This window comes from Prionailurus viverrinus, chromosome E1 (assembly GCF_022837055.1).
Source record: "Prionailurus viverrinus isolate Anna chromosome E1, UM_Priviv_1.0, whole genome shotgun sequence".
NCBI classification, from domain to species: Eukaryota; Metazoa; Chordata; class Mammalia; order Carnivora; family Felidae; genus Prionailurus; species Prionailurus viverrinus.
In genome coordinates, this window is record NC_062574.1 from 52,479,104 (window position 1) to 52,498,904 (window position 19,801).

General features: G+C 55.8%; 1 protein-coding gene across 5 annotated transcripts in view; it reads right to left on the bottom strand.

Annotated features, from left to right (window-relative positions):
- Positions 1–15,754, bottom strand: part of CSNK1D (casein kinase 1 delta) — a 32,990-nt gene extending 17,236 nt beyond the window's left edge. Inside the window, exons 1-2 of one of the 5 annotated variants that reach the window (XM_047831838.1) lie at positions 15,365–15,750; positions 8,403–8,513 (exon numbers count right to left, since the gene is read on the bottom strand). In XM_047831838.1, the coding sequence (XP_047687794.1) occupies positions 8,403–8,513; positions 15,365–15,440 (187 nt within the window). In that variant the 5' untranslated portion in view covers positions 15,441–15,750. Of the gene's footprint in view, positions 1–8,402; positions 8,514–14,584; positions 14,674–15,364 lie in introns of those variants that run through there. The other 4 variants (XM_047831839.1, XM_047831840.1, XM_047831836.1 and 1 more) reach the window with 4 other exon arrangements.
- Between the last annotated feature and the right edge of the window lie 4,047 nt (positions 15,755–19,801).

The following is a 19,801-nucleotide window of genomic DNA, read 5'->3' on the forward strand; positions in this document are numbered from 1 at the left end:
TCACGCAGCCCCCAGGAAAGAGGGAGGAGGGGACAGAGAGGATGCTGGAAGTAGCAGCTGGGTAAAGACAGCAAACCCACCAACCTAAGCTCGGCGAGCCCCACGCACCGGGGCCACAACGAACATCGCACAAGCGTCCAGACCTGTGAATCAAATCGCTCACGACTAGATGAAGAGAGCATCTCGAAAACAGCCAGGGAAACGCCACTTTACATAAACCAGACCAAGACCAAGATCACTGCATGCTCCTCGGAAAAGCACAGTGGGAAGCCTCTTTCAAGTATGGAGGAAAAAAGCCTCAGAAAGCCGAGTAACGAGAAGATCTCCAGGTCTATAAAAAAGGTGTAGACGCCGATCAGCAGCAGACCTGCACTGCTACGTATCGGAAAGGCCGCCCTGCAGGCAGAAGGCAGACGGAAGTGTGGGCCCGCACAAAGGGTTGAGAAGCACTGGAAATAACAACGTAAGTTCACACGTAAGGTTTTGAAATTACTTAAATCCCTTGAAAAGACAGGACTGTTCAAACGAAAATAACAACGCAGCGTAGGGTTCATCACATGCAAACGTAAGCGCAGGAGGACCGGACCACACAGGCTGGCAGTGAGGGAAAGGAAGCACACCATCACAGGCAGACACCCTTGACACACACACACGGGTCGTAGAAAGGCCAGCGCACGACACCAACTTCAGACCAAAGGGCGCACAAGAGCTGGGTCCGCATGGGACACAGCAGGCTGCCGTGCAGAGCGTTCCCAGGGATACGCCCGTCATTTCGTAAGGAGAAAGGTGTCAGCTCATCAGGAGAGCGTTAACAACTCCACTCGTTCATGCAGCTAACAGCACAGCTTCAAAACACACAAAGCAAAGCCGCAAGGAGATCGGCAAACCCACAACTTGACGGCGTCCTCGGCAGCCCCTCGGGCAGCAGAGCACAGTGTCCTCAAGTGCACACGGGACAGTCACCAAGACAGACCCAATGCTGGACATAAAACAGGCCTAGCGTTAAAAGGATTCTAGTCATACAAAGTGTGCTCTCAGAAGACCATGAAATCCAGTCAGAAATAACAAAGAGCTCTCTGGAAAACCCCCAATATTTGGAAGCTACATACTATGCTTCAAAATAACCCATGGATCAAGGGAGAAATCAGAAGAGGAATTAGAAAGCATTCTGCACTAACTGAAAACCCAACATATCAGGATTTACGACGTGCGCTCTCGTAGTGCTTGGGGGAAATTTATAGCAACTAAACGCCTGTATTAAAAAAAGACACATCAATGACGTCCGAGAACTGGAGATTAAACCCAAAGTAAGCAGATGATGTAAAAAAATGATCAAGTAGTAGTCAATGAAACAACACAGAGAGAGCGACGACTGGAACCAAAAGCTGTTTCTTCGAAAATATTTTTGATAAACTTCTACTCAGGCTGCTCAGGGAAAAACAGAAAAGGCACAAATTACCAATATCAGCAAGAGGCCTCCGCACACACGAAAAGGCTAATAGAGAACTATCATAAACAGCTTTATGCCAGTAAATTCAGGAACTCAGATGACAGATGACCCAGGCAAACTGAAAGACACCGACCATAAAGCCCTGGTTACTGCTGGCGGGAGCGTAAGGGAACAGCCACTGGAAAGCAGCTGGAGGTTTATTCAAAAGGAAAAGCTCTCGCCTCCTTCTGATTCGGCCACTCCACCCCTAGACACTCACCCATGAGAAAAGGAAGTGACTGTCCACCTGAGCACCTACACAAACGTTTGCAGCATCTTTGGGATGCCCGATACCTGGAACCAGCCCGGACGCCATGAACAGGTGAAGGGATCGAGAATCAGGCGTACCCGCCCGGGGAACACCGCTCAGTGTGCTGTGGGAAAGGAGGGGCAGAGGTGTGAGCTCACACACGCCACTGTCCGGGACGCACCGTGTCACTTCTCACGCTCCTAGAGAACTGTGCCCTGGGCCCCGCGGTCTCCGGATTTCAGCTGCCCTGGCTGCGTGCACAAGACGGTCTTGCGCACTTTAACTCCGCTCTTAATGCAAACATCCCGGTCTCGTGTTTCCAGGTGACGCCCTCCTTCCTGCGCCGGGCTCTCAGGGCAAAGAGCAGTGTCGGGCAGGAGCGGCCGCAGGACCGCGCAGCAGGAATGCGCTCTGCCGTCCCACCAGGACGGACAACTGCTGGCAGAGCACAGGAGCCACCTTCCTTTTACCAGTTAGAGTGGGCTCCTCTGCCAGGGTCCTCTTGAAACCCCTCCACCTTCATGGGCGACGAGTTTTTAACCAGGCTGCCCCGTGACTTGATCTCTTCCTCCTAGAAGATCAGCAATCGGTCTGAACAGGAAAGGCGATCAGAGGGGTCAGGAGAAGGCACTGAGAGGAAGCCAAGGCTAGGGGAGGCTGGTCTATACCCGTGACGAAGGGTTCCTACTCAGGACCTCCGATCATAGGACCTCGACTCCCTTCCCCTACCGGATCCTTCACTGGCTCAGGCCAGGCCTACCAGCACAACAGTTCACGTGTGTTTGAAAAAATTCAAGTTGGTCATGACAGGCTGTAAGAGAGCGTGAGCTGCCCTGGGTGCCAGATGAAGGCCCCAAATCTTTATCCTTGAATAATGCTGGGCTTTCCTGCCTCGGCTTCCAGAGACTGTGGTGTCCAGGGCCGGCATCCTGTCCCGGTGCAGCAGTGGATAGGGCCACGGTGGTGCGTGCGATGGAGCGCACTGGGGGAGCCACGTGGCATCCTGGTCCCGGCCACCCCCTTAAGATCGCTGTGTCTGCCAGGCCCATAGGACTCACGAGCTGCCAGCTGAGTGATCAAGAGGCGGCCTGACTTGGGTAAACATAACAAGTTGCTCTTTCTCCATATTCTTCTGGGGTTTTATGGTTTACAAACTTCTTCTTGTATTGAGAGAAAAACAGCCAGATGATCTGACAAAAGGCTCTGCACCAGGCAAATGATCTCGAACACAGGCTCGAGGGACCCCTTCTTAGAGTATGTGTGCAAGTGGCGGGGGGGGGGGGTCTTGAGCCATCCATCCTTTCTTGGTGTCCCCTTCCCCTACTTCCTATTCTGGGCCAGATCTTCTGTCCTGAAACCTTAACTCCTACCCTATTCCTTCCTCTGTACCCCACTCCCACCAAAAAGCTTAAACACCCACACATTCAATTTCTGGGGTGATTCCATAACTCTTAAGCGATTTATGCAAAACTCTGAAGAAGCCAGAAGATGCCATTCCTTGTTCCCAATCCCGAGTAAGACTGATCTTTGACGAGATTCATGCCAAATACACTGCTGTATTCAGATGGATTGAACCTTCTTTCCTACTTTAGTCTCTAACCCTATGGAAGACACGTGGCGGCGGCGGGCGGGGGGGATAAGCTCCCATGCAGAAAGTGGGGCTGGGAAGGGCACCTGGGTGGCTCAGTCGGTTGGGGTCCGGCTTCAGCTCAGGTCATGATCTGGCAGTTCATGGGTTTGAATCCGCCTGCTTCGGATTCTGTGTTTCCCTCTCTCTCTGCCCCTCCCTCACTCATGGTCTGTCTCTGTCTCTAAAACAAACAAACATTAAAAAAAAGAGAAAGAGAGAAAGAGAGAGAGAGAAAGAGAGAGAGAGAGAGAGAGAGAGAGAGAGAGAGAGAGAGAGAAAGAGAGAAAGAGAGAGGGGCTGGGGGACCAAGAAGGGAAGACTGGATTTCCAAGTCCCTCAGGAGGGTCCCTGTCAGGACATGTATGTCAGAGGGGCCACAGGACTGTTTAGGAGATGGGTGAATGTAACTCGTGTTTAATGCAGGAAACCAAAGCTTTCTGTGGAATCTTGACTTTCTGCGGAAGGAGGGACACATGTGCCCACCTGTCCTCTCCCAGGCTCCCTCCTCTTGTTCCTGAATTGCAGGAGGCTGAGCCTCCAGATTCAGTGGCCCCATCCCTAGAGGGTAGGGATGGGACGGTTTTGCCACACCAGTACCTCCCCCTTTGCATAACACAGGCACTGACCCTCCCCTTCCCCTGGAAAAACACAACGAATAAAAAAAGACTTACTGGCACGTAGGGGAAAATGTTACATCTTGTAACTGCTGTTGGTGGAATGAACGGACTGTTAAGTCCTACAGGGCAAGCGAGTTACCCAGCCTATCTCTAATGTGTCTTTTTGGGTTTCCTTTACAAATAATAAGTTTTATTTCTTCCCTTCCCGTTCTTGTTCTTTAATGTCCCCCTTGCCTTCTGTGCTAGTGAGGACACGCCATACCACATCAGAGAGAAATGGGGAAGGGGAGACCAAAGACGACGTGGCTCCGACAGAAGCCCAGACGCCAGGCAGGCAGGAGGGGAGGGAGCCCTGAGCACCCGACCGTCCAGGAGCACATCCCCAGGAGCGCATCCCCGTGGCCACACGCGGCACCTGGGGTCACCCTGCAGGCCTGCTCCACGACGCATAATGCCATTCCCAGGAAACAGGGACTGAATGTCCTCGAGGCACCGTCCCCAAGCGCAGGATGCCCAAAGCAGGAGAGAAGCAGCTTACGGAGACGTGACTTCACCGACCTGCGGCTGTGGTGGCTCGGGGGTGTCTGGGGAGCACGCGGGGTCAAGGGAAAGTTGTAGAGCCCATGACGACCGGACTGCGTACATTCAAAGACTGCGTGGGTCAGAAGACAGGTGTCAGGGACCACGGCCCGTTTACGTCGACGGGGTGTCCCGATGGCGGCACTTTTCTTTACTAGCAGTTCACACCAGCACGTCTTGCCACCACAGCATCCGGGAGCAGAAAAAATGCGGTAGAAAGCAGAGCACCCTTGCTCTCAAGAGTCCTCTGGCCCGAAAATGTAGCCTGCTATGTCCTGAGCAGACTGGAAACCGAGCGGTGAGGATCCAGGAAGCAGTCAGCCACACGGCCATTCGCGTGGCAGTCCCCACTGCGTGTCCACAGACTGTTCCTCTGTGACATCAGAAATCTGAAATCGCATGCCGCTGTTGGGAGCCCACGCAGAAGCAAGCAAGGCCGGCGGGGCTAGAACAGCAGGGCCAGAACATGCTGCCCCCACCCCTGTGCCATCTGGATGGGAAACGGGCCGCCTGGTGTAGCTATGTGTGGTCTTCAACGCTCGATGGGGTCCAAAGCTACCAGAACATACGCTTGGGGGGAAAAGTGAGGGGACAGGGACAGGTAAATGCCTTCTGTTTCTACCTGCGAGAAGTTCCAGTATTCAACATTAATACCAATACAAATTTTCACGAAGTTTTTTGCAACTCAAGCCCAACACAACCGTAAACAAAACTGCCACACATTTCTAGACAAGGTTATTAGATTTTTAAAAACAAATTTCTCGTGGGGTGAAAGAAACACAGATTTAAAAACAAACTAGGCAGGGATGTTGGGGGAGAAGCTTGGGCCGCGGCCTCCCCTCCAAGTGCACCGGGGGTGGGCACATGGTACCCAGGGAGGCCCCGCTGCCTCTCAAGCAGGTGGGAGTTACAGGCATTAACTTTAGTATCAATCCCCGCATGTTCCATGCGCTCTCTGCTACTGTGAAACACTCGTTAATAGAAAGATGGCGACTGTCCAAAACGAAGCACAGGCACTGGCCCGGACGCGGACGGGCAGACGACAAGAGAAGTGAACTTGGGGAAGCCCGCATGCCTCTCCTGCGCCGGTGTACTTGCTCACCCTCACCGCCGGCCCAGGCTTCGCACCCACACGCCACACCCTCCCGAGCCTTGACCGGAAGCAGCTGGGGACTAAACGAACGTTCTCTGCTGAGGGGTTACCAAAGAAGGGAGCGGTCTGAAGCCACTTGGGGGCCATCGGGACGGGAAAGAGCAGTTACTATCTAGGTTCTGCCAGGCAGTCAGTCTGCTGCATTTTGAGAAGAACCTGGTGTCTACCCAAGTCATTCGCCAACACAACTAATCAAGATTTCTGCCACCGCAACTTTTTAATCCATCACCGCGATCAGGTGTGGGGAAGGCGGAAGCCTCTGGGGCGCACTCGGACCGCTGACTGCCAGGGAGGACCGCGCACACCTCCCCAGAGGCAGAGCTGCTGTGCGGCAGTGGCCTGGGTGCGACAACGCTCAGGTTCAAATCTCTATCCTCTGGAAAGTTCCGCAGTGGTCTATGTTTCTTCATTCGTGACACGAGGCTGGTGACACCCACCATACAGGACTGTCGTGGTCAGGAAGTGAGGCCGACTCCGCCCCCAGGCAGCCTGCCGGCCTGAAAGCAGCCGTCCCTAAGCTCTCCCTAGCCAGGCACACCACCACCACCATGGTCTGGGCAGGGTCCAGACGACCCTGTACAGCAAGCTGGAGAGTGCAAGACAGCCGCGTAGCCTCGAGCTTCCTCCTATGATGCCGTCAGTATCGACCACGTGCGAACACGCCCAGAATGCAGTGTTCAAAGCAGGTAAGAAGAGCCATAATTACAGATGCTTGCTGTCCCTCCACCACGACAAAGCGATGTGCGCTCACATGAGGGGTGACGCAGAAGGCTAACTGGCAGCAAAGCGGATTCCTGCATCTTCTCTCTGCGGCCCTAGCTTCGTCCTGTTTAGGAGAGAGGCACAGAACACCACCGGCACCATGCACTCTGCCTTCCGGGACATCAGCTGTTTTCCAAAACTGACATTTTACCCTTTGTTTTGTCTTTTAAACACCTTGATAATATCTACCAAGTGCACATTTGAAAAAGGAGTAGGGGAGCCTGGTGGCTCAATCCATTAAGCATCCGACTTTCGATACCAGCTCAAGGTCATGATCTCTCGGTTGGTGAGACTGAGCCCTGCATCGGGCTCTGGCTGACATCGCGGAGCCTACTTGATTGTCTCTGTCTCTCTCTCTCTCAATCTCTCTGCCCCTCCCCCATTCATGCTCTCACACACTCAAAATAAATTAACAAAAAAAAAAAAAAAAAAAAAGGAGTAAAACTCATCTACGTGTGGGGGATGGCCAGATGGGGAGAAGGTCCCAGATTTCTAGGACCCGAGAGAAGGTGGACAGGGACACTAAGAAAGCAAGTGGTCCTTCAAATCTTAAAGTCCAGGTTTCAAAATGAGCTGCAGCGCTGCAGCCTGGGCACCTAGTCCCACGACAGAGGCCACGGTGCAGGGATGGAGAAGCCCCATGCTGAACAGACATGAGCTCTTCTCTGTTTACAGTCTCAGCCCCTTATCTGGGGCGTCAGCCAACTGATTTCTTCCCTGCTGCCCTCTGGCCCTCCAGCTCACAGAGATACTGCTCCTTAACATTCAACCAGGCTTTTAAGCTGGGAGGTGGCTTTATTCAACCTCCAGCACCAGACTCTCCCCAGCCATGAAGGCCACGTCCCGAGTCACCTCATTCTCACCACCTTCGAAATGGTACAGACCATCCCTGATACCTGAGGAGCCTACCCTCTGCTGAGGATGGCCAGGGAGCAGCCATGCCATCCGGGTCCTCTGTTGACCACTCCCTGAGGCCAACAAGGGCGATTTTCACCCCCGGGTGCCAGTCAAGAGCCCACAGCCTCCTCTGTCCCAAAAAAGGACCCCATCTGCGATGGGTCCTGCGGGCCCATGTGTGTTGCTGCTAAAGAGACACTTGCTCCTGCGTAAAGCAAGAAACGTCGGTTGCTCGTGGCAGCACAGATTTCGGGGGAGGGAGGGGACATGCCAGAGTGGAATCGCCAACCCCCACTGTTCCCCTGACAAAAAAGCGAATTCAGTTGAAGTTTTCACTTGGCAAAGCGCCAAGAACACCCAAACTATGAAAATACCATGGGGGCATCCACTGTGAAGGATTTCTGAAGAGGACGCAGCACCTCCACTCTCTACACACAGAGCCCTGCTGCTGGGGATGGGGGGGGGGGGGGGCTCCTTGAGGTGGAGCATGGTTATGTCCTTCCCAATGCTGCAGTGTCTTCGGGACTGAGACCCCCAATAAAATCCCCTCTTGCTCCATTAGCCAAGCTATTCTGAAGTCCAGAGAATTCCAAAAGATTCGGAAACCAGACATCGGGCACCCTTAGGCCCGAGAGGTTTCACAGGATTGGGACAGTAATTGAGCTGGAGGGGATCACAGAGTTCACTGAGTTCAAACTCCACTTCACTCAAGAGCATTTGAAGGAACTCCCCCAAAACTGGAGGCAAAGCATGTGACTGAGGCAGTACACCCAACAATCTGTGTCTGAAAAATCACAATTCGCGTGAACCCGGAGTCTGAAGACACTATCGGCTGACGTGAAGCTAAGGAAAAGCGCAAAATCATGCTCTACGTTGAGTGAGGCCCTCTGCAGGCCCCAGAGTTTGAAGGAAGCCACATGACCCTTCTCCTCCCTTCCCCGAATACACCAGAGGCTCTGATTCACGACGCATTCTCCCTCATCAAATACAACCCTGGTTTTCTTTTGAACAGGTAAAGGGCATACCTCCTCCCTGCATCATTTTGTAGATTTTGCTCTCAATGTGGAGCTGAGGGTGTTTGGTTTTGACACATTCAAGCTTGATGGCAACTTCTTCTCCTGCAGCAATGTCCGTACCTTGGCAAAGAAAGAAAATCACAAACATTAATAATCTGGTGTCCACCACCTAAAGCAATGCTACAACACACTACAGACCCTCTGCTCTGCTTTCTACCATTGACGGGGTCAGTGGTTAACAAACCCCTGTGGAAAATCATCACTTTCACTGTTTAAACAGAAGTTTTCGATGGGCATAGAAAAGTCTCCCTTAGTGTTTCATCGCTCATTTCCATGTCTCCACCCGACCGTGTCAATGGGAGAGCCGGGGACAGGGCAGTGTACTTCTGCCCACAGGGCTCCCATCTTTCCTGCCCCAAACCTCCCTGTCTATCTGTTGCTCGGCCCTCGCATTCCCAAGGCCAGGCAATGGGGGAGTTCCAGGGTGACTGTGTGCTCCCCATTTCTCCATGCTGCCTGGACAAGTGGGTGAGTGTGAGACTTTTTTTTTTTACCAAACCCCCACCCAGCTAAGTCCACCCAGACCGGGCTTCGAACCGCACACACCTCCAAACACTCGGGTGCTTTTCCAGGGGCTCGGTTCCCACAAGGAACCCAGCAACCTCTCCCTTCCTGGGGAACAGGATGTCCACTGAACATGGACACCATACCAGAGGGTAGACTCGTTCTCGGAGCCCAAACTACACCTATGCAACATGAACGTGTCACATACTTGTTGTGAGTTTTATGCTAAAACCAGCAAAACATTTGCAAATACCTCCCGATTACCAGCCCACGAGTTTAAAGGCAAATTCAGTTTTTCTCTAAAAATGTTCTCTATCTGGGGTGCCTGGCTGGCTCAGTAGGAGTAGCGTGTGACTCTGGGTGTCGCTGAGTTCCAGCGCCACAATGAGTGCAGAGATTACTTAAATGAAATTAAAAAAAAAAAGTTCTCTCTCTGCTCTACTTTGCTTAAGGGACTGTGAATAATGACAGCATTCTGGCCCCAAGCTGCACCTGCAGAACCTTCCTCAAGGGGCTTCAGCTGGCAAGAGAGGGAGAGTCTCAAACAGAACACATCCGGTTCTCCCCTAGGTGCCTTCTAAGTATAGGTGTCCCCTTTCCATGCAGGTCTGGAGACCCACGGTCCCCCTCCTGACCTACTGTCTGTCACACACCCACAGCGTCCACCTCCTCCGTCTCCTCACGCAGGCATTTCTCTGTCTCACGGCATCACAGGAAAGGGGAGACAGCTCGGTAAGGCTGTGTTGAGACCACAGTCACAGCACTTTATTTACAATATATGGCTATAATCGCTCTATTTCCTTATTAGCTGTTAACCTAGTCTCTTACCGCGCTTAACTTATAAACATTATCGTGGGCGCGTACGTCTAGGAAAAAAACGTGGAATGCGTAGTGTTTGGTACTGTCTGCCGTTTCGGGCACCCCCTGTGGGTCCTGGAATGTGTCCCCTGAGGATAAGGGGGTCCGTAGTATAAATCCTTCCCAGTAGTATGTTTATCTGCACTGGTTCCAACAGCTCAATAGACCCGGGACATTTTCTTCCCACGGAGATCGTGGTGGTGGACAAAGGAATCTGGCCAGTCCTCAAGTGACTCTGTTTCTCTCTCCATCTGAGTTTAGTGGGAAGATGTGCAGTCTGTCTCGTGAGAAAGTTGCACAGAGGAATGGACTACTGGTTACAAAGCACCTTGAGATCCCTAAACAAAGGCAGAATAAGATCGGCAAGCACTAAAGCCATGACTGGCCTGTAGGAATGCTGCCTGCTGCTGTTCATGTGTCCAGTAAACGCCCAAGAGTCCCCAAAGTCCCCCGGGGTCTGCTTAGACGGCCGCAAGAAGTGCAGTGCTCCTGGTGGGCCTGGATCCCAAACCGGGGAAATAACCACCATCTGATCACTGCAAGTGACCCTTGTAGATTTAAGAACTTTGTTTACTATTCCACAGACATTCTTTTGGGCACTCAGAAGGAAGACAGGTAATACACTTCGTTCTTCCTTCCACATTTGTGACCATCTGTCCAATTACAAGAGAAATGACTTCATCGTAAATGTACCGTGCAAATGGGAGATGTGCTGGAGTTCCTGCGAGGACCTGGACTCAGAGCTGAACCCGCCAGCCCAGGAGACACAGAGAAGATGACTCAGCGTGCTGGTTACATCAGCAACGCTGTTCCCCAAAGCACAAGCAGTGGGGCCTTTAGCGAGAGCACTCTTGTACCTCCAACCATCAGCACTGTCACCCTTGCCACAAGGCAGGTATTCAATGACAAGACAACCTGGACCCACACGGGCTATCTACTAGACTAGCACCTTCAAGAAGGCAGAGAACATTCTAGCTCCGCTCTATTGTGGCTCATAATGCAAATGTCTGGCCATCGACGCAGCAATACTGACAGTCTTAGAGACAAATGGCCGTAGGCAACTCTGGAATACGGTATGAATTCCATCCTCCTAACATGGTGCCAGCCTTCCTGCAGGATCACACCAGTAATAGAGCCAGCCTCCTCCAGGATCACAGCAGCAAACAACCAGACTCCCCCAGGATCACAGTGAACAGACATAGTCCTCCCCCAGGATCACAGTGAACAGACATAGTCCTCCCCCAGGATCACAGCAGCAACAGAACCAGCCTCCCCCAGGATCACAACTGTGAAAGTCGCCCTGAGTCTGATGGCCCAAAGAAAGGCTTGGCTTGGGTTCTGCAATTAATGTGAGAGCAGCATACACTCGGCTGCCTCCCTGTGAGGTCTCTGCCCATTGGGGGGAAGTCCTGAGCAGTCCAGCTTCAAGTTCTGTGCCTTCCAAGGGAAACAAACATCACAGGCGAAACCAACGTCCACCAGTCCACAGCCCCAAAGCCCTGCAGTCCTGTCCCACCTCCTACAGCTGATGGCACACTTCCTGCTTCAACTGGCAGTGCTGCTCCAGGTCTAGTCCTCAAACTACCACCAGTCCGTGACGGACCAATACAAGGCAGTGAGCGAACCCCGAGGAGCTCTCACGGCAAAGTGACATTCCTGCAACATTTTAATCTTACTTCACAAAAGCACTGGTCTACGAAGGACTGGAAATTACAAAACCTGGTCCTTTAGCACAACTAACTTTCAGAAGTACTTCTAGAAAGGGGACAAGAATTTAAGAGACGTCACTGAGCACTTGTGTTTCATATTCACAAGGCAAACCACGGTGTCAGTTTACACTAAGCAGTCTCCTCTCCCAAACAACCTCAACTCCTGCAGCTAAACAGCCCCACCCAGTGGGACAAAACTTCCCCTCTCCAGGCTTAGACTTGGCTTAACGGTGGTCGTAAAGAAACAGAATCACGTCTCTCAAGTTGAGCAAAGTCAGATGATGAATTAAGCGAACCTAACCCCAAGCCTGACCCTGTCCTGATACAGCTGTCCTTATGCCCAACTCCCACTGAGAACGGTCTTATCAAAGAAGAAATAGGGAGAGGCCTCTGGGCAGCCAGGCAAAGGTCACTCTCACAGGGCAAATGTTGACAAGGCAGCCAATGCAGCACCGCAGCTTCTCATCAGAGACACCCAAGTTCAAGCCACCACCCTAAAGAACGCAGGCCGGTGACCAGGAAAGCTTCAGCCAGTGCAGACAACTGGTCTTCTCTCCTGGCCAGCTAGCCACCACTCTGGAACCCCTACTGCGTGCCAGACATCCTTGCACGGTGCTCCTGAAGAGAAAGGGGAGTGAGAGGGAACACATGAAAATCACGTATGCAAAGGCTGCCCATTAAGCTTTAGCTCTCGAAAGGTGCTTCTGTATACGAAGATTCTGACCGCACAGCCCATCTGGGTAACACAGGTAACACAGGCAGGAGAGGCCGTCCTCTGATAAACTGATGGGAGTGACACGGTCGAACACAAAGGCCAACGCAGGCAGGAAGACAACTTCCATTCCACCAATCGTGAATGGCAGGGGGAGGAGGTGGGAGGGGTCCGAGGACCCTTCCGCCAGCCTCCCGAAGACAAACACGGTCCAGAACAGGGGGCTCGCAGACACTGTGGAACACTGGCCAAACAGAACGCAGCCTGGCTTTAGCACGTCCCTGCACGCACGCCCTTTGTCCCCGAGCTCTGCCGGTCACCCCGAGAACACGTGGTCCACGTTAAGAACATGGTTCCCCTCTGTTCGCAGATGCCCAGCAAGTGAAAGGGCTTCTGGTGTCCGGTGCCTCAGAAACATCACCTCCAGCAGCGAGGGACCAAAGCGTGTGGAGGCTAAAGCTGAGGGAAGTGCGGTGCTGGGGAGGCTTCGCCTCACGCCCGGCGGCCACACCAGGCTCCGAGGCCTTCCCGGCCCGCCCTTCCCAAGAGCCTCTGGGATGTGGCAAGCCCGGAGAGGTCGACTGAGGATCCGGCTGCACACTTGGAGGTCCACGGCGGCTCAAGTACATACAGTTTCTGAAGGCCGGGCGTCAGAGAAACAGCCCCGAGATACCGCCTCTCTTTAAAGGGGCAACCGTGGGAAGGACCCGAAGAACTGGCAGGGCGCAGTGCTGCGTGAGCACGTCACCTCAGCAGGCGCAGAGATGGCCGGCCTCCCCTCCTCACGGTTTCAAACATCTGAAAGCACAGAGAGTCCCAGGCGGAAATCCAAGACCCCACACGCCAGGCTAACAACAAGAGGAACCTACAGGGAGGAGTCAAGAGTGTTCTGATCAATAGCAAAATGACAGGAGAAACGATTTAAATTATAGTCACACCAGAATCCGTGGGCCATAATGGTTTTTGAGACGTGAAGACCTGATTCCTTAAGTCATGCCTAACCAGTTACCTCAACAGGAAGAAACCACGTATGGATGGCGCAACCCACCCCGTGGTCTTTGGAGCAGCCATCTCTGACCCCCAACTACGGCAGAGGGCGGGCTTCCTCAGACCCGCCTTTCCAGCCACGAATCACTCACTCACATACCGAGATCACCTCGCTTTTCCATGGTGGAGGAGCGCTTAGCCTCAATGGACCCGCGTGGGCGGAAAGCCGAGGCTGGTGGCAACGATCGGTCGTGTCCAGCCCCACGCACGCAACTCCTGAGTGTACCTCACGGATGGGCCATTTGGGCGCTGGGAGCAAGGGTGTGCGAGGCGCAGTCCACCGGTCTCAGAAGGCGCACGGAGGAAACCGAGGACAGACCCCTCGGGGACGGGTCAGCCTCACCCGTGCATCAAGGGCTACTGGTGTGGCCCACACACGGTGAGGCCCAGAGGGACGCCACGGGCAATAAGCAGCGGGGCTCCCCACTGAGCCCTGACGGTCTGAACCCAGCTGCACAAAGCACAGAGCTGCCTAGCAAGGTCTCAACCAGAGGACACACGGTTTCAAAATACCTACTTCTCGATGCTGGGTACGGGCCGCTAATGGACGACTTCAGTACAGCTCCTAGGTCCTAGGTGAAAACTTCGCCCAAAGTTCACCGCACTATAAATGATGCGAACGGCTCACGTTCACCCAGCAATTCTCCCTAAATGAACACTGCCGAGAAGGCGGCCGGCTGACCGCTGGAGAGAAATGTCCCCAGAGGGTCTTTTCTCCAGTAGGGCAGACGGGAAGGCATCCGTACCGCGTGGGGCAGGGAGGCACCCCAAGCAGTCATGAAGCGCACGAACGCGTGGCCTCCTGACACTTGTCAACCTAGGGGTGCACCCTCTCCAGGTGACAAGAGGGAGGGATGGGGCCAGCTGCTGAAGAGCAGAACCAGAAGCGTGACTGACAGAAGCTACGCCTGACCCCTCTGACAGGTACACGGGCAGGGGCCGCACAACAGGACGTGTTTACCCCAAACTTGCGCAACACCAACACCCCTCTGCACGCGCTCCTCTGCCACGTCCAGGGGGCATGGGATCACTCACCCGCTTCCTCTGAGAAATGCAGGGAAGTCATGTTTAAATTGCCGACTTTCAGACTGAGGCCAACCTTCTATTCTACACGTGTATGTGTGTACTCCTCCACTGTAAATCTGAAGCGATCCAGAACTTTCTAATCCCATACACGTTCTTCGAATCTATCTTGAGATTTTTAACAGCCCAGAGGACGACCTCACGAGTACAGAGAGCTCTGCTACTTTATTTGCCTCTAATTCTGCCAGCATCTTAACACCGACTTCCTCTACACTCACCTGAATCCCACTCTGGTTTATGTCCAGGTACCCTGGGCGGAACGCGGATGCGCAACATGTACTCCACTACCACTGGACCAGGCAGAGGACCCGACCCGCCGGGGCGACCCCGCGCTGGGTGCTGCGGCCGAGTAGCCCAAGGTCCAGACCCAGAGGAGCCTGTCGGCTAGGGCTGCGTCGTCGCAAAGGGCACCGAGGGACGCGGAAGCCTCGGACCGGCGCCCTGGACTTTCGCCGTGCCCACCCCCACGTGTACACGACACAGGGGGCCGCGCACCCGCCCGGCGGCCTTTGTCTGCCTGCGGGGGGACACCCAGGCGCGACACCGGGCGGGCGGGCCGCAGCGAGCGGCCACGGTCTCGGGCCGAGGCCCAGGGCCACTCCCCGGCGGCCCCGGGCGCACGTTTGGGCAGGTGCCCCCGGGGGCACGGGCCGGACCCCACCGGAAGGCCGAGAGTTCCAGCCGCTGCACACCCGCCTGGGGAGCTGCGGGGGCACGAACCGGACGGGTGGGAGGGGAGAAGGGTCCCGGTCACAGCCGCAGGCCGGAGAGGGGAGTCCCCGGGGCGGGGTCTGGGGTGGGGTCCCCGGGGCGGGAGCTGGACGAGGGCCGGAGGGGGCCGGTCCTGGGCCCTGGGGTCCTCGGAGCGAGCTCCGGGATCCGGAGGTGTCCGGGATCCCGGGCCGGGGACCGGGGTGGGGGTGGGGGTGGGCCGGGCGGACGCTGGTCGAGGGGCGGCCCGAGCTCGGGGGGGGGGGGGGGGGGGAGGGGCGCCTCACCGAGATAGATGTCTCCGAAGGAGCCGCTACCGATCTTCCGGCCCAGCCGGTACCTGTTCCCGACTCTGAGCTCCATGGTGGCGACGGCGGCGGATCCGGCTCGCTCTTGCCCTCCCGGCCGCTTCCTGGGTCTGAGCTCGGGGAGGCGGCGCCGCTGCTGCCGCTACGGCGGGTCGGGCTGCCGGCTCCGCCCCCCTCACGGCCCCGCTTTCACCATCGCTTTCCGGCCGCCCGGCTGCTCCCAGCGCCTCAATACGGGGCGGATGGGACAGTCCGAGCGCCGCCGCCCCTGCTCCGGCCCCCGCCGGCCCCGCTCGCCCTCTCCCCGCCGCGGATGGACTCGGATCTTCCGGGCCTAAATCCCCCTTCAGCTGCCTGAAGGAGCCGCCGCCATCGCGCTGTGACGTCACTTCCCCTAGCAACCCGGAGGGGCGGGACCGCGCTGCCCGAGGGGCGGGGCCGGGGCTTCGGGCGATGAGGAGGGGGCGGAGCCGGCCGGGGCCGGGCCGCGGCCGCGGCCTGCGCTCGCCGGATACCTGGAGACCCCTGGACGCCCGGCTGGTCCCCTCCACACTCTTTGCTTCGCCGCTGCAGCAAGGGGGACCCCTCCCGGCCTGTTCCCACATGCAGGCTCCACGTGCTGGCGCAGGGGGCTTCGTTTGTCCTTGCAGGTGTCTCGGAAGCCAGCGGCTCCCCGCGATAGACCTGGGACAGGCCCGAGGCAGTGCTTTTTACGAGAGGGAAAGAAGGGGCCGAGCCCGTCCCTCTAGGCGCTGGGACGCACAGGACACAGGCTGGGACACGGGCTGGGACACAGGTGTGCAGGGCCTCTCGGACTGTCTGGTAGTCTGCTCAGGATTCCCCTCTCCCCCCCCCCCCCCCCGGTCCTACCGTGCACCTCCATGTGGCACTGCCCGCTGCTGCCCGCCCACGCTTGCACCCAAGCCTGGCGCCTGCTGCCAGGGTTTCAATGGGCGAGGCCTGCCGGCCTGCCTCTGAGTCCCATCTTCCTGGAGACTGAATCGACTTTTCTCTCTAATTTGTGTTGGGTCTGAATGTTCTTCCTTTCAGAAGAAGGGTAAACTTCAGAATGATGGCGGGCTTCAAGAGCTGGAGCCTTGATTCGGATCAGTGGGAAGGCAATCCTCCAGAGAGGCACCCAAACCAATAAAGAATGACTTCCAGGTCGTTGCCTCTAGAGGCCCATGCCCTGCCTCAGCTCAAAAGGAAGAACCATAGCACATAATGTTAATACATACTTTTGAACATTTAGCAAGTATCTACTACTCTGAGCAAGATGGCAGCACAAGTTGAGGGGCAGGGACCTCCTCTGCAGGAGGCAGAGGAAGAAAGCAGTGCTGAGCGAGCGCGCTTGCTCCAGAGGCTCCCGGGTCTCAGGAGTGCAGCCCCTGCCACAAAACAGTTGGGGGTCAGGTTGGGAGACTGCTGTCAGTTCCTGAGTATTGTGAAGCAGTGCCTGGAGACAGGAGAGGTCACCAGGTAAATCATGATCTGCCTGCCGCTAGTGAGTGGTGGGCAATTGGAAATGCCCCATGGCTATGTGTCAGCCTGGTTCCTCAGTCTTATGGGATGGGGGGAGGGAAGGGGCATTGCCAAACTAGTACAAATAGCCTTGTTGGCAGAATTCCCTGATGAACGGTGCGCCCTGTGTCCCCTCCTGAGAAAGCCGTGAGTACAAACTGGGAACACAGAGGGACCTAGAAGGACGGACCGCCACTCCCTTAGCTGCCCTGGGCTGATCACTGGCCAGCAGTCTCATTCTGGGGACTAAGTGTCCTCCCTCAAAAAGAAGTTGCAATTCTTTGGGCCTCCCCCAGTCTCCAGGGTTCTGTCCACTACACCCATTTATGCTTGGAATTGGTCAGGATAATCAGCCAACAGCAGGGCCAAAGGCCTTGCTTGTGTTTTACTCCATGGCCGTAGTGAGGGCGTGCCCGCAAGAGGCATGTGCAGGATCAGAGGCAGCTTCTTTGAGGAGCCACTTACCAGGGGCCTGTGCCAAGGTCCGAGGCCCGGTTACCCCAGCACCATGGGTGCAGGTGCCCTGTGTAGTCCTCACTTTCCCATTTGTTTGGGTTTTGGTTTTGGTTTTGGTTTTGGTTTTGGTTTTTGAGAGCGACAAAGACAGTGTGAGCTGGGGAGGGGCAGAGAGAGAGAATCCCAAGCAGGCTCTGCCCTGTCAGCACAGAGCCTGATGTGGGGCTCAAACACAAGAACCATGCGATCATGACCTAAGCCCAAAACAAAAGTCAGACGCTTAACTGACTGAGTCCCCCAGGTGCCCCCTCACTTTCCCATTTGTGAAGCACCTTGCAGGGTGGAGGCTTGCTGAAGCTGTGCTATGATGGCTGCTTCCCCACCTGCAGCCTCCAGAGTCCGGAACGGCTCAGAGTGGGCCGGCATGGATTCTCCAGAACCCTCTCTCCGCTCGCGTGCTGCTGTCTAATCCTGCTCTGCCATTGACTTGTTGTGCGGCCTTGAGAAGGGCCAAGGCCAATGCCCCCAGACCCTCCCTCAGAGTGTCAGCAAGAGGACCGGGAATAATACAGCGAGTGAGAAGGTTGGCACAGGTGGATTCTTGTTGCTGGAAACAGTCTTCTCAGTGTCCCCGCTCACACTAACCTCAGCAGCCCCTGGCACACCATAGGCACTCAGTAAACACTGGTTTTACGAATGACACGTGGATGAATGCCCAGCTCCCAGGCCAGGCCTTTGCAGCTGGGGCGGCCTCCCTGGGCCTCACCTCCAGCTGGGTTTCACTGCACCCTTCCCAGCTCTGGCCTGTGCGGTCTCCTCTCTCACAAAGTCGCTTATGCCCGGATCTTCTAGCGTGTGTTCCCCCTCCACCCTTACCTGGGGCCTTTATTGGTTTGTGTATTTATAGTTTATTTATTTTGAGACAGAAAGAGAAGGAGAGAGAATGGGGAAGGGGCAGAGAGAGAGAGAGAGAGAATCCCAAGCAGGCTTGGCACTGTCGGTGAGCCTGCCAGCGAGGAGCCCCACGCGGGGGCTCCAACCAGGAACCGTGAGATCGTGACCTGAGGCGAAGTCGGGAGTCAGGCGCCTAACAGACGGAGCCCCCCGGGCGCCCCATTGGTCCAGAGCTGCGGTAGAAGCGGCTCACCCAAAAGGCGGGGGGGGGGGGGGGGGGGGGGGGGGCGCCTCTCCGGCCAGACACCGCCCCTACAGGCCCCGCCCCCACGGCCCGCTCTCCCGGAGCAGCCACGCTCCGCCCCCATCCGTCCGCGGCGCGGCTGTGAGGGTCGCGTGTGTCCCCGCACCATTCCCACTGCACCTGGCGCTGCGGTTTCGACGCCCTGCCAAAGTCGCTGTCCCCTTCGCTTTAGCCCAAACTCCCTCTGACCTCTTGGGCCGGCCAGGAAGCCTGGAAGGAGAGCAGGGCCAGCCTGTCCGCCGTCCTCCAGTGGAAGCAAACTCAGAACGTGTCCGTCCGGGGCGGTGGGGGATTTCCCAGGCTCGCCGTCCCGCGTGGGTGCGTGTGTGTTGTAAGCAGCTCTGTTGACAGTTCACATACCGCTCGATTCACGCATTTAGAGGCTACGATTCGGTAGGTTTTAGTGCGCAACCATTACCGCCAGCAAGTTTACATTTTCATCACCCGGAAAGGAAGCAGGGACCTTGAGCTCTGCCACCCACACCCCACGAAGAAAGGAAGCTGTGTGCTCTCACTGGTGAGGCCAGGCTGCAAAGCTTTGTGTTTTCCTGTCCTCTGTGGGGGCACAGCTCCCTTCTCCCATCCTGGCCTCGCACCATGGGCTCTTGTCCGACTCTGTGGGGTCTCAGCAAACAGGTGGGCTGGTGTGTGCGTGCGCCCGTGTCCTTGGAGGGGTGCCTGACCTGGGACTGGGGTCACTTCATGGTGGCACTGCACCACCTCCTGCCACTGGGCTCGGTTCTCCTGCTTCCTCTGGCAGCTGTGCTCCGGCTTCTGGTGGCTTCTGCCCCGGGAGCTCTCCTGACCTCTCTACTGTGCCTCTTCAGCTTCTGGAAAGAAGGTAACTAGCGGGGTCCTGACCGGCCAGGCAGTTTTTTTTTCTGCCCCAGGTCACAGCTCACTGGAAAACCCAAGGATGACACCCTAGAGCTCATTAATGGGGGCAGGGGTGACAGAGTCATTTGCACAAATCGTGAGGACCTGTGGTTCCCCTCTTGGCCAGAGCTTGGGGCAGCTCAGGGTCACTGAGGAGAAGCTTTGTGCCCCAGGCTCACCCCCTGGAGAGAAGGTCACCCCAGCTGCCACCTTCCTCACCCGGCTCCCACATGACCACATGAGCACCCAGAGGTGAATGGTCTCCTACTTTTGCTCCTGCTACATGTTGATGAACTATAGTGACGCTGACCGGCATCGTTCCCTTAGAGATCATCATTGCTAGGTGCAGACACTGCGGTCCAGAC